The 15,991-nt window shown below is 30.9% G+C and overlaps 1 protein-coding gene across 4 annotated transcripts in view; it reads left to right on the top strand.

Annotated features, from left to right (window-relative positions):
- Positions 1-15,991, top strand: part of arhgef10la (Rho guanine nucleotide exchange factor (GEF) 10-like a) — a 456,971-nt gene that overhangs the window by 230,207 nt on the left and 210,773 nt on the right. For all 4 annotated transcript variants that reach the window (XM_061977629.1, XM_061977630.1, XM_061977632.1 and 1 more), the window contains one exon: positions 2,822-2,922. In XM_061977629.1, coding sequence (XP_061833613.1) covers positions 2,822-2,922 — 101 coding nt within the window. The remainder of the gene's footprint in view (positions 1-2,821; positions 2,923-15,991) is intronic.

Genomic DNA, 15,991 nt, shown 5'->3' on the forward strand with positions numbered 1-15,991 from the left:
AATATCTTAAGTGAGGTTTTCTTTACATTACCCGCCGTCATAGACTGCTTTGATGCTGCGTTCTACAAGGGAGGTGTGTGTGTGTGTGTGTGTGTGTGTGTGTGTGTGTGTGTGTGTGTGTGTGTGTGTGTGTGTGTGTGTGTGTGTGTGTGTGTGTGTGTGTGTGTGTGTGTGTGTGTGTGTGTGTGTGTGTGTGTGTGTGTGTGTGTGTGTGTGTGTGTGTGTGTGTGTGTGTGTGTGTGTGTGTGTGTGTGTGTGTGTGTGTGTGTGTGTGTGTGTGTGTGTGTGTGTGTGTGTGTGTGTGTGTGTGTGTGTGTGTGTGTGTGTGTGTGTGTGTGTGTGTGTGTGTGTGTGTGTGTGTGTGTGTGTGTGTGTGTGTGTGTGTGTGTGTGTTTCAGGCGACACTAAGTTTATCAAGATAGGTGAAGGCCAGTTGGGAATTTCATCATGAAACCTTGGCTTTTTTTTTCCCCTTTCAAGAACAAGCGTAGATTTTAATTTGGCTTCAGACGTGAGTAAACAGACTCCGATATTAGCTGCTGGCTGCAGGCTTTCATTTCAAATTGCTATTCAAACAGCGGAGGGACGTGACCGTGTTTCCAAAAGCGGCCTTTGTCCTGGTAGCCAAAGTTCGAAATGGAGTCTATTTTCTACTTTTTGCTTTCGAGCCTAACTAGCCCTTTATTTGGCATTCATTGAAGCAATTGTTGAAATGTTGCAGTACTTTACATTCAACTCTGTTTATTTAGTATGCTTTAAGATTGTTAGCAAATACCGTATTTTTTGGAGTATAAGTCGCTCCGGAGTATAAGTCGCACCGGCCGAAAATGCATAAAAAAGAAGGAAAAAACATATAAGTCGCACTGGAGTATAAGTCGCATTTTTTGGGGAAATTTATTTGATACAATCCAACACCTAGAATAGACATTTGAAAGGCAATTTAAAATAAATGAAGAATAGTGAACAACAGGCTGAATAAGTGTACGTTATATGAGGCATAAATAACCAACTGGTATGTTAATGTAACATATTATGGTAAGAGTCATTCAAATAACTATAACATATAGAACATGCTATACGTTTACCAAACAATCTAATCGCTAAATCCCATGAAATCTTATACGTCTAGTCTCTTACGTCAATGAGATCAATAATATTATAATGTGTTCATCATTTCACACATAAGTCGCTCCTGAGTATAAGTCGCACCCCCGGCCAAACTATGAAAAAAAACTGCCACTTATAGTCCGAAAAATATGGTATGTTCCTCAAACAATAGTTTCCATACATTTGAATCATTTTGAATTTATTTGTACCTGTGCTTATGGTCCGGATCACATTTTGGCAGTCAAAGTGTGTACTAGTCTTGTGCCCATACCAATATTTTAGTACCGGTACCAAAATGTATTTCGATACTCTTCTAAATAAAGAGGACCACAAAAAAATGAAATTATTGGCTTTATTTCAACAAAAAATATTAGTGTAGATGAAACATATGTTTATTATTGTCATTTAGTCCTTAAATAAAATGTTGAACATACTAGACAACTTGTCTTTTAGTAGTAAGTAAACAAACAAAGACTCCTAATTGGTCGTATTTTTTTTTTTATTAGTATTTTTTTAATATACATTACTAACAGCATTTCATGATTAATATTTATAAATTAAGATTCTTAATAAATTATGGTAGAATAAGCACATATTTGATTGGTAAAGCACAGTGTTGTCCGGATAATAATATGTCGATACTTTTTGATACTTTTCGATACTTTATTAAATAAAGGGGACCACCAAAAATTGCATTGTTGGCTTTATTTTAACAAAAAATGTTAGTGTACATGAAACATATGTTTATTATTGTCATTTAGTCCTTAAATAAAATAGTGAACATACTAGACAACTTGTCTTTTAGTAGTAAGTAAACAAACAAAGACTCCTAATTAGTCGTATGCAGTAACATATTGTGTCATTTATACACCTATTATTTTCTACACATTATGAGGGACAAACTGTAAAAATGGATTATTAATCTACTTGTTCATTTACTGTTAATATCTGCTTATTTTCTCTTTTAACATGTTCTATCTACACTTCTGTTAAAATGCAATAATCACTTATTCTTCTCTTCTTTGATACTTGACATTAGTTTTGGATGATACCACACATTTAGGTATGGATGTGATACCAAGTAGTTACAGGATCATACATTAGTCATATTCAAAGTCCTCATGTGTCCAGGGACGTAATAACTGACTTTATAAATATAATATGAATTTTTAAAAAAGGAAAAAAGATCGATGTAATCATAGTAGTATTGACTAGATATGCTCTTGTACTTGGTATCATTACAGTGGATGTCAGGTGTAGTGAAGCATGTTTAGCTATTCCTCGTCCTGCAGTGATAATGGTAGTTGTAGGAAACGTACTTTATTTGTCGCCATGGAGACGAGGATTAGTGATTTAGAAGTAGCTAAAACACTGACGACGGCGGATGGACGTTAGCCGCTAACTAGCTAGCCATGTCTTAAAGCAGCTCTTCCCGAGGGTGTTTCAGTGTTATAACTTCACCTTTATCTTGACTTTTTACACCAAAATGCGTCCATTCTCTTTTCTGTCTACACACTGTCTGCTTGTAAGTACTCTGTGCGTGTGCGCTGCCGAACATGCTCCTCCGGTACTTTTTAGAGGCGGTATAGTACCAAATATGATAAATTAGTATGGCGGTACTATACTAATACCGGTATACCGTACAACCCTAGTGTGTACCAATTTAAACAGGGCTAAAAAAAACAAACAACTTCATGTTTTTGTTCTTCTCCAGGTCCGGTCGCCCTGTGAGCTTCATGGTGGTCTTCAACACTCCCAACCCCCTCAGCAAGATCTCCTGGGTCAACAGGATGCACTTGGCCAAGATTGCACAACGTAAGAGCACACACAACACATCGTGTCATATATTACCATGGATTATATTTGTCACATGATGAAGCTTATATTTATACCATATAAGAAAATACTGTAATTAATAATAATAATAATAGATTGTATTTGTAAAAAGCACTTTACATTGAGTAAACAACCTCAAAGTGCTACACTGTATTAAAAAAAGAAATAAATAAAAAGAGAATTAAAAAAATAATAAAATAAACTCAAACAGCCAAATAGCTAAAACTAGTATGCATATCTCTTAAAAAAAAACTTTAAAAAAAAAAGAAAAGAAAAAAAAAGGGTTTTTAAGCCTTTTTTAAAAGCATGCACAGTCTGTGGTGCCCTCAGGTGGTCAGGGAGAGCGTTCCACAGACTGGGAGCGGCGGAGCAGAAAGCCCGGTCTCCCATTGTTCGTAGCTTTGTCCTCGGAGGTTGGAGGAGGTTAGTCTGTCCGGAGTGGAGGTGTCGTGTGGAGGATTTGGGGGTGAGTAGTTGTTTGAGGTAGAGGGGGGCATTTCCATGGAGGCACTGGTGGGTTAGTAAGGAGACTTTGAATTCAATCCTGAGTGGAACAGGAAGCCAGTGAAGGGATTTGAGAGTTGGTGTGATATGGTCATATTTCCGCACTCTCATCAGGATCCTAGCAGCACTATTCTGTATGTATCGCAGCTTCTGGATGTTCTTGCTGGGGATCCCCACAAGGAGTGCGTTGCAGTAGTCTCGCCTAATTATAATTTTTACTAAATATATTATAATTAGACCTGTCAAACGATTGAGATATTTAATCCCGATTAATCAGTTTGTTTATAGTTAACTCAAAATGTACACATGTCCATCATTGATAAGTGTCCCCGAGACAGATCATGTTCAAGGTTTAATACCATGACTGGACAATTAGTTGCTTTAATGAACGTAAAGCTTTTTTAAAGTGTGCAACACAAAAAGGACATAAACACCCTTTTAAAGAGAAAAACAAACAAAGCTGCAGTGTCTTGCCAGATTTAGTATTTTGTAGGAATACATCATTTGTATTCCTGCTGTAGGAGCACTTGCATTCAGAGGAGGAGCTACACTATGTTTAGATACTGGTTTCACACACAAAATGTGGATTGTTTTTATTTATTTATTTATAGACAATTTTATGAAATTATTGTTTCTTTTGTTAATATCAGAGTTTGTTCTGCAAAAGGGTAATCACGAATCTTTCAGCACATACACAATGTTGACATCCATAGTTATATTTTGATAAACAATCATAAATGAATCTTTCAGCACATACACAATGTTGACATATAGGGTTATATTTTGATAAACATTCATAAATGAATCTTTCAGCACGTACACAATGTTGACATATTTAGTTATATTTTGATAAACAATCATAAATGAATCTTTCAGCACATACACAATGTTGACATCTATAGTTATATTTTGATAAACAATCATAAATGAATCTTTCAGCACATACACAATGTTGACATCTATAGTTATATTTTGATAAACAATCATTAATTAATCTTTCAGCACATACACAATGTTGATATCTATTGTTATATTTTGATAAACAATCATAAATTAATCTTTCAGCACATACACAATGTTGACATCTAGGGTTATATTTTGATAAACAATCATAAATGAATCTTTCAGCACATACACAATGTTGACATCTATAGTTATATTTTGATAAACAATCATTAATGAATCTTTCAGCACATACACAATGTTGATATCTATAGTTATATTTTGATAAACAATCATAAATGAATCTTTCAGCACATACACAATGTTGACATCTAGGGTTATATTTTGATAAACATTCATAAATGAATCTTTCAGCACGTACACAATGTTGACATATTTAGTTATATTTTTATAAACATTCATAAATGAATCTTTCAGCACATACACAATGTTGACATATTTAGTTATATTTCGATAAACAATCATAAATGAATCTTTCAGCACATACACAATGTTGACATTTAGTTATATTTTGATAAACAATCATAAATGAATCTTTCAGCACATACACAATGTTGACATCTATAGTTATATTTTGATAAACATTCATAAATAAATCTTTCAGCACGTACACAATGTTGACATATTTAGTTACATTTTGATAAACAATCATAAATGAATCTTTCAGCACATACACAATGTTGACATCTATAGTTATATTTTGATAAACATTCATAAATGAATCTTTCAGCACGTACACAATGTTGATATTTATAGTTATATTTTGATAAACATTCATAAATGAATCTTTCAGCACATACACAATGTTGACATCTATAGTTATATTTTGATAAACATTCATAAATGAATCTTTCAGCACGTACACAATGTTGACATATTTAGTTAAATTTTGATAAACAATCATAAATGAATCTTTCAGCACATACACAATGTTGACATCTATAGTTATATTTTGATAAACATTCATAAATGAATCTTTCAGCACGTACACAATGTTGACATCTATAGTTATATTTTGATAAACATTCATAAATGAATCTTTCAGCACATACAATGTTGACATTTAGTTATATTTTGATAAACAATCATAAATGAATCTTTCAGCACATACACAATGTTGACATCTATAGTTATATTTTGATAAACATTCATAAATGAATCTTTCAGCACGTACACAATGTTGACATATTTAGTTAAATTTTGATAAACAATCATAAATGAATCTTTCAGCACATACACAATGTTGACATCTATAGTTATATTTTGATAAACATTCATAAATGAATCTTTCAGCACGTACACAATGTTGACATCTATAGTTATATTTTGATAAACATTCATAAATGAATCTTTCAGCACATACAATGTTGACATTTAGTTATATTTTGATAAACAATCATGAATGAATCTTTCAGCACATACAATGTTGACATTTAGTTATATTTTGATAAACAATCATAAATGAATCTTTCAGCACGTACACAATGTTGACATCTATAGTTATATTTTCATAAACAATCATAAATGAATCTTTCAGCACATACACAATGTTGACATCTATAGTTATATTTTGATAAACATTCATAAATAAATCTTTCAGCACGTACACAATGTTGACATATTTAGTTAAATTTTGATAAACAATCATAAATGAATCTTTCAGCACATACACAATGTTGACATCTATAGTTATATTTTGATAAACATTCATAAATGAATCTTTCAGCACGTACACAATGTTGATATTTATAGTTATATTTTGATAAACATTCATAAATGAATCTTTCAGCACATACACAATGTTGACATCTATAGTTATATTTTGATAAACATTCATAAATGAATCTTTCAGCACATACACAATGTTGACATCTATAGTTATATTTTGATAAACATTCATAAATGAATCTTTCAGCACGTACACAATGTTGACATATTTAGTTAAATTTTGATAAACAATCATAAATGAATCTTTCAGCACATACACAATGTTGACATCTATAGTTATATTTTGATAAACATTCATAAATGAATCTTTCAGCACGTACACAATGTTGACATATTTAGTTAAATTTTGATAAACAATCATAAATGAATCTTTCAGCACGTACACAATGTTGACATCTATAGTTATATTTTGATAAACATTCATAAATGAATCTTTCAGCACATACACAATGTTGACATCTATAGTTATATTTTGATAAACATTCATAAATGAATCTTTCAGCACGTACACAATGTTGACATATTTAGTTAAATGTTGATAAACAATCATAAATGAATCTTTCAGCACATACACAATGTTGACATCTATAGTTATATTTTGATAAACATTCATAAATGAATCTTTCAGCACGTACACAATGTTGACATCTATAGTTATATTTTGATAAACATTCATAAATGAATCTTTTAGCACGTACACAATGTTGACATATTTAGTTAAATTTTGATAAACAATCATAAATGAATCTTTCAGCACATACACAATGTTGACATCTATAGTTATATTTTGATAAACAATCATAAATGAATCTTTCAGCACGTACACAATGTTGACATCTATAGTTATATTTTGATAAACAATCATAAATGAATCTTTCAGCACGTACACAATGTTGACATATTTAGTTAAATTTTGATAAACAATCATAAATGAATCTTTCAGCACATACACAATGTTGACATCTATAGTTATATTTTGATAAACATTCATAAATGAATCTTTCAGCACGTACACAATGTTGACATCTATAGTTATATTTTGATAAACATTCATAAATGAATCTTTCAGCACGTACACAATGTTGACATATTTAGTTAAATTTTGATAAACATAAATGAATCTTTCAGCACATACACAATGTTGACATCTATAGTTATATTTTGATAAACATTCATAAATGAATCTTTCAGCACGTACACAATGTTGACATCTATAGTTATATTTTGATAAACATTCATAAATGAATCTTTCAGCACATACACAATGTTGACATCTATAGTTATATTTTGATAAACATTCATAAATGAATCTTTCAGCATGTACACAATGTTGACATATTTAGTTACATTTTGATAAACAATCATAAATGAATCTTTCAGCACATACACAATGTTGACATCTATAGTTATATTTTGATAAACATTCATAAATGAATCTTTCAGCACGTACACAATGTTGACATCTATAGTTATATTTTGATAAACATTCATAAATGAATCTTTCAGCACGTACACAATGTTGACATATTTAGTTAAATTTTGATAAACAATCATAAATGAATCTTTCAGCACATACACAATGTTGACATCTATAGTTATATTTTGATAAACAATCATAAATGAATCTTTCAGCACGTACACAATGTTGACATCTATAGTTATATTTTGATAAACAATCATAAATGAATCTTTCAGCACGTACACAATGTTGACATCCATAGTTATATTTTGATAAACATTCATAAATGAATCTTTCAGCACGTACACAATGTTGACATATTTAGTTAAATTTTGATAAACAATCATAAATGAATCTTTCAGCACATACACAATGTTGACATCTATAGTTATATTTTGATAAACAATCATAAATGAATCTTTCAGCACATACACAATGTTGACATCCATAGTTATATTTTGATAAACAATCATAAATGAATCTTTCAGCACGTACACAATGTTGACATCTATAGTTATATTTTGATAAACAATCATAAATGAATCTTTCAGCACGTACACAATGTTGACATCTATAGTTATATTTTGATAAACATTCATAAATGAATCTTTCAGCACATACAATGTTGACATTTAGTTATATATTGATAAACAATCATAAATGAATCTTTCAGCACATACACAATGTTGACATCTATAGTTATATTTTCATAAACAATCATAAATGAATCTTTCAGCACATACACAATGTTGACATCTATAGTTATATTTTGATAAACATTCATAAATTAATCTTTCAGCACGTACACAATGTTGACATATTTAGTTATATTTTGATAAACAATCATAAATGAATCTTTCAGCACATACACAATGTTGACATCTATAGTTATATTTTGATAAACAATCATAAATGAATCTTTCAGCACGTACACAATGTTGACATCTATAGTTATATTTTGATAAACAATCATAAATGAATCTTTCAGCATGTACACAATGTTGACATCTATAGTTATATTTTCATAAATGAATCCTTCAGCACATACACAATGTTGACATCTATAGTTATATTTTGATAAACAATCATAAATGAATCTTTCAGCACATACACAATGTTGACATCTATAGTTATATTTTGATAAACAATCATAAATGAATCTTTCAGCACATACACAATGTTGACATCCATAGTTATATTTTGATAAACAATCATTAATGAATCTTTCAGCACATACACAATGTTGACATATTTTGTTATATTTTGATAAACAATCATAAATGAATCTTTCAGCACATACACAATGTTGACATCTATAGTTATATTTTGATAAACATTCATAAATGAATCTTTCAGCACGTACACAATGTTGACATCTATAGTTATATTTTGATAAACAATCATAAATGAATCTTTCAGCACATACACAATGTTGACATCTATAGTTATATTTTGATAAACAATCATAAATGAATCTTTCAGCACGTACACAATGTTGACATCTATAGTTATATTTTGATAAACAATCATAAATGAATCTTTCAGCACGTACACAATGTTGACATCTATAGTTATATTTTGATAAACAATCATTAATGAATCTTTCAGCACATACACAATGTTGACATCTATAGTTATATTTTGATAAACATTCATAAATGAATCTTTCAGCATGTACACAATGTTGATATTTATAGTTATATTTTGATAAACATTCATAAATGAATCTTTCAGCACATACACAATGTTGACATCTATAGTTATATTTTGATAAACATTCATAAATGAATCTTTCAGCACATACACAATGTTGACATCTATAGTTATATTTTGATAAACATTCATAAATGAATCTTTCAGCACGTACACAATGTTGACATATTTAGTTAAATTTTGATAAACAATCATAAATGAATCTTTCAGCACATACACAATGTTGACATCTATAGTTATATTTTGATAAACATTCATAAATGAATCTTTCAGCACGTACACAATGTTGACATATTTAGTTAAATTTTGATAAACAATCATAAATGAATCTTTCAGCACGTACACAATGTTGACATCTATAGTTATATTTTGATAAACATTCATAAATGAATCTTTCAGCACATACACAATGTTGACATCTATAGTTATATTTTGATAAACATTCATAAATGAATCTTTCAGCACGTACACATTGTTGACATATTTAGTTAAATGTTGATAAACAATCATAAATGAATCTTTCAGCACATACACAATGTTGACATCTATAGTTATATTTTGATAAACATTCATAAATGAATCTTTCAGCACGTACACAATGTTGACATCTATAGTTATATTTTGATAAACATTCATAAATGAATCTTTTAGCACGTACACAATGTTGACATATTTAGTTAAATTTTGATAAACAATCATAAATGAATCTTTCAGCACATACACAATGTTGACATCTATAGTTATATTTTGATAAACAATCATAAATGAATCTTTCAGCACGTACACAATGTTGACATCTATAGTTATATTTTGATAAACAATCATAAATGAATCTTTCAGCACGTACACAATGTTGACATATTTAGTTAAATTTTGATAAACAATCATAAATGAATCTTTCAGCACATACACAATGTTGACATCTATAGTTATATTTTGATAAACATTCATAAATGAATCTTTCAGCACGTACACAATGTTGACATCTATAGTTATATTTTGATAAACATTCATAAATGAATCTTTCAGCACGTACACAATGTTGACATATTTAGTTAAATTTTGATAAACAATCATAAATGAATCTTTCAGCCCATACACAATGTTGACATCTATAGTTATATTTTGATAAACATTCATAAATGAATCTTTCAGCACGTACACAATGTTGACATCTATAGTTATATTTTGATAAACATTCATAAATGAATCTTTCAGCACATACACAATGTTGACATCTATAGTTATATTTTGATAAACATTCATAAATGAATCTTTCAGCACGTACACAATGTTGACATATTTAGTTACATTTTGATAAACAATCATAAATGAATCTTTCAGCACATACACAATGTTGACATCTATAGTTATATTTTGATAAACATTCATAAATGAATCTTTCAGCACGTACACAATGTTGACATCTATAGTTATATTTTGATAAACATTCATAAATGAATCTTTCAGCACGTACACAATGACATATTTAGTTAAATTTTGATAAACAATCATAAATGAATCTTTCAGCACATACACAATGTTGACATCTATAGTTATATTTTGATAAACAATCATAAATGAATCTTTCAGCACGTACACAATGTTGACATCTATAGTTATATTTTGATAAACAATCATAAATGAATCTTTCAGCACGTACACAATGTTGACATCTATAGTTATATTTTGATAAACAATCATAAATGAATCTTTCAGCACGTACACAATGTTGACATCCATAGTTATATTTTGATAAACATTCATAAATGAATCTTTCAGCACATACACAATGTTGACATCTATAGTTATATTTTGATAAACAATCATAAATGAATCTTTCAGCACATACACAATGTTGACATCTATAGTTATATTTTGATAAACAATCATAAATGAATCTTTCAGCACATACACAATGTTGACATCCATAGTTATATTTTGATAAACAATCATAAATGAATCTTTCAGCACGTACACAATGTTGACATCTATAGTTATATTTTGATAAACAATCATAAATGAATCTTTAGCACGTACACAATGTTGACATCTATAGTTATATTTTGATAAACATTCATAAATGAATCTTTCAGCACATACAATGTTGACATTTAGTTATATATTGATAAACAATCATAAATGAATCTTTCAGCACATACACAATGTTGGCATCTATAGTTATATTTTCATAAACAATCATAAATGAATCTTTCAGCACATACACAATGTTGACATCTATAGTTATATTTTGATAAACATTCATAAATGAATCTTTCAGCACGTACACAATGTTGACATATTTAGTTATATTTTGATAAACAATCATAAATGAATCTTTCAGCACATACACAATGTTGACATCTATAGTTATATTTTGATAAACAATCATAAATGAATCTTTCAGCACGTACACAATGTTGACATCTATAGTTATATTTTGATAAACGATCATAAATGAATCTTTCAGCATGTACACAATGTTGACATCTATAGTTATATTTTCATAAATTAATCCTTCAGCACATACACAATGTTGACATCTATAGTTATATTTTGATAAACAATCATAAATGAATCTTTCAGCACATACACAATGTTGACATATTTTGTTATATTTTGATAAACAATCATTAATGAATCTTTCAGCACATACACAATGTTGACATATTTTGTTATATTTTGATAAACAATCATAAATGAATCTTTCAGCACATACACAATGTTGACATCTATAGTTATATTTTGATAAACAATCATTAATGAATCTTTCAGCACATACACAATGTTGACATATTTTGTTATATTTTGATAAACAATCATAAATGAATCTTTCAGCACATACACAATGTTGACATCTATAGTTATATTTTGATAAACATTCATAAATGAATCTTTCAGCACGTACACAATGTTGACATCTATAGTTATATTTTGATAAACAATCATAAATGAATCTTTCAGCACGTACACAATGTTGACATCTATAGTTATATTTTGATAAACAATCATAAATGAATCTTTCAGCACATACACAATGTTGACATCTATAGTTATATTTTGATAAACAATCATAAATGAATCTTTCAGCACGTACACAATGTTGACATCTATAGTTATATTTTGATAAACAATCATAAATGAATCTTTCAGCACGTACACAATGTTGACATCTATAGTTATATTTTGATAAACAATCATTAATGAATCTTTCAGCACATACACAATGTTGACATATTTTGTTATATTTTGATAAACAATCATAAATTAATCTTTCAGCACATACACAATGTTGACATCTATAGTTATATTTTGATAAACATTCATAAATGAATCTTTCAGCACGTACACAATGTTGACATATTTTGTTATATTTTGATAAACAATCATAAATGAATCTTTCAGCACATACACAATGTTGACATCTATAGTTATATTTTGATAAACATTCATAAATGAATCTTTCAGCACGTACACAATGTTGACATATTTTGTTATATTTTGATAAACAATCATAAATTCATCTTCAAGCACATACACAATGTTGACATCTATAGTTATATTTTGATAAACAATCATAAATGAATCTTTCAGCACGTACACAATGTTGACATCTATAGTTATATTTTGATAAACAATCATAAATGAATCTTTCAGCACATACACAATGTTGACATATTTAGTTATACTTTGATAAACAATCATAAATTAATCTTTCAGCACATACACAATGTTGACATTTATTGTTATATTTTGCTAAAGACGGGAAAAACAAGCTACTTGTAAACGATGCGTACAACAACAACAACAACAAACATGGCTGTAGACGCAAAGTTCAATCATAAAATACAAACTTACCCTTACAAAAACGATACATATTTACCCAGGAGAGTGTTGATACCAACGTCCTTGACCCAGACACTCACAAAGAAGTTGTTGACCTCCATGCTTTTACAAGTTTCATCTGTTTTGTCCTGTATAAGATGTCTGGAGCACAATAGTTCACATGTCTGGGAACTCGCTCAACAAATAATCCTTGATATCACTCCACAAATCTTTTTTTTTTAAAACAAGTATAGGATTTATTCCGTTGCATAGTTGGATTTTTTTGCTCGTATCTGCTTTTTGCAGGAAGATTTAAGCCGCTTGTGTACTCAGTTGTGTACAATAGACATTTTGGCTTGGTGGACCACCACTGGTTTCCACTAGAAGTCACGTGACGGAATACAATCAGTGGTCAAAAGCAAAGAATGGCAGTTATCAGTGGCGGTCACAATGCAATGTTTGTAGAAATCCTAATCATACTGTTCCACTCCAGGCCTGCAGGTGGCAGTAGTGCCTTCAAGGCGCGCCACCGTTTCACAGCCAACTTCACCATGTGATGTCCATCCTTAGTGTTAACACGTAGTAAACACCAGAACGGACCCTCGCGGTTCTCATTGACGGCCCATTTAGAATCCGATCAGCGCCACCGCGGTCAGCTTGGCAATTACATGTTAATTGCATTACACCCACACTTTGCCTTCCCATTTAGGCAAGTGTAATTACCAGGAGGGAGTTGTTGATTCAATTTCACGGATGATGTCACATCAGCGGGGTTTCCTCAGCGTCACACGTGGAGACGGCTTCCGTCCGGGACTTGAATCAGCAAAACTGTTAGCTGGTGAAGGAAAACGTGATGGCCCGCCATCCTCTTTGTAGCGTATTGTTTGAGGCCCTGAATATCAAGTCAGTCGAATTCTTGTTCATATTAATGTAACCATGACAACAACAGTCCATGTAGGAAAGTAATGTCTTAAAAGGATCATATTATGATTTTTTTTCTACATTTAAAAGACTTCCTTGAGGTCTACATAACATGTGAGTGTGGTTCTTTGCTCAAAATTTCTCAGATTATGTTTTACAGACCATTTTCAAGCCGCCTTCTGACTGTCTATTTTCGTGCCATAGCCCTCCACCAGGCCATTTGACTCTACCCCGTCACAATGTTGTTGTTTTAGATCAGGGGTGCTCACACTTTTTCTGCAGGCGAGCTACTTTTCAATTGATCAAGTCGTGGGGATCTACCTCATTCATATATATCATTTATATCTACTTATTTTTGAAATATATGTTTTTGTTAATAAGTTAAAGGTGTTTAATGATAATGCAAGCATGTTTAACACAAATAGTTAATATTGTTAATAAATTAAAGGTGTTTAATGATAATACAAGAATGTTTAATACATATAGTTAATATTGCTAATTAATTAAAGGTGTTTAATGATAATACAAGTATGTTTAATACATATAGTTAATATTGTTAACAAGTTAAAGGTGTTTAAAGATAATGCAAGCATGTTTAATACATATAGTTAATATTGTTAACAAGTTAAAGGTGTTTAATGATAATACAAGCATGTTTAATACATATAGTTAATATTATTAATAAGTTAAAGGTGTTTAAAGATAATGCAAGCATGTTTAACACATATAGTTAATATTGTTAACAAGTTAAAGGTGTTTAATGATAATACAAGCATGTTTAATACATATAGTTAACATTATTAATAAGTTAAAGGTGTTTAAAGATAATGCAAGCATGTTTAACACATATAGTTAATATTGTTAATAAGTTAAAGGTGTTTAAAGATAATACAAGCATGTTTAACACATATAGATTCCTTTCTTTCATGAAGACAAGAATATAAGTTGGTGTATTACCTGATTCTGATGACTTGCACTGATTGGAATCAGACAGTGGTGCTGATAACGTCCACATTTTCGAATGGAGGACAAATACCACATGAAAGTGGTTGCTTTTTGGCATCTTATTTATCCAGCTTCCGTACTCCTTTGTATACACTTTACAAGAAATACATTGTCGGCAAACTCCGTAGCTTGCTAGCTTGTGCACGCCAGCTTTCTGAGACTCTTATTTTGTTAGCACAACTGTGCAACTGTGCAGTCGGTCTTTGGAGTTTTGACGACAGGTACGGCGCCAGAGTCTGTTGAAATAAAGTGTTTCTCGCCTTCCAGTCGGTAATTTTAATGAGCTGGCAGCAGCCAGCGTCATCTCAGAAGACCCTCGGGTGCCGTGAATGTCAATCAAGTGACGAAAGTGATGTCATAGTGAAGATTTATGATCGCTCATTTTTAGGACTATTTTTTTAATGCCTGGCTGGTGATCTACTGAAACACCCTCCGAGATCGACCGGTAGCTCGCGATCGACGTAATGAGCACCCCTGTTTTAGATAGATAGATAGATAGGTATTTATTGTCATTGCACAAGTACAACAAAACGTTGTTTTCAGCACACACCTGTTCAAGATGAGACAAACAAACAGTGTATAGGGTTACAGAACAGGAACGCTGATGGGTCGCCACAAGGCGCCTGTGCGTCGGTTGAGCTGGGCGGGGTTTGGTAGCGAGGGTGTATAATGTATCCCGGAAGAGTTAGGGCTGCATGGGATTCTGGGTATTTGTCCTGTTGTGTTTATGTTGTGTTACTGTGCAGATGTTCTCCCGAAATGTGTTTGTCATTCTTGTTTGGTGTGGGTTCACAGTGTGGCGCATTATTAGTAAGAGTGTTACAGTTTTTTTTTCATACCGCCACCGTCAGTGTAACCTGTGTGGTTGTTGACCAAGTATGCCTTGCTGTCACCTACGTGAGCAAGCGTAAACACCATACAACGTGTGGC

The sequence above is a fragment of the Nerophis lumbriciformis genome, linkage group LG18, assembly GCF_033978685.3.
Source record: "Nerophis lumbriciformis linkage group LG18, RoL_Nlum_v2.1, whole genome shotgun sequence".
NCBI lineage: Eukaryota > Metazoa > Chordata > Actinopteri > Syngnathiformes > Syngnathidae > Nerophis > Nerophis lumbriciformis.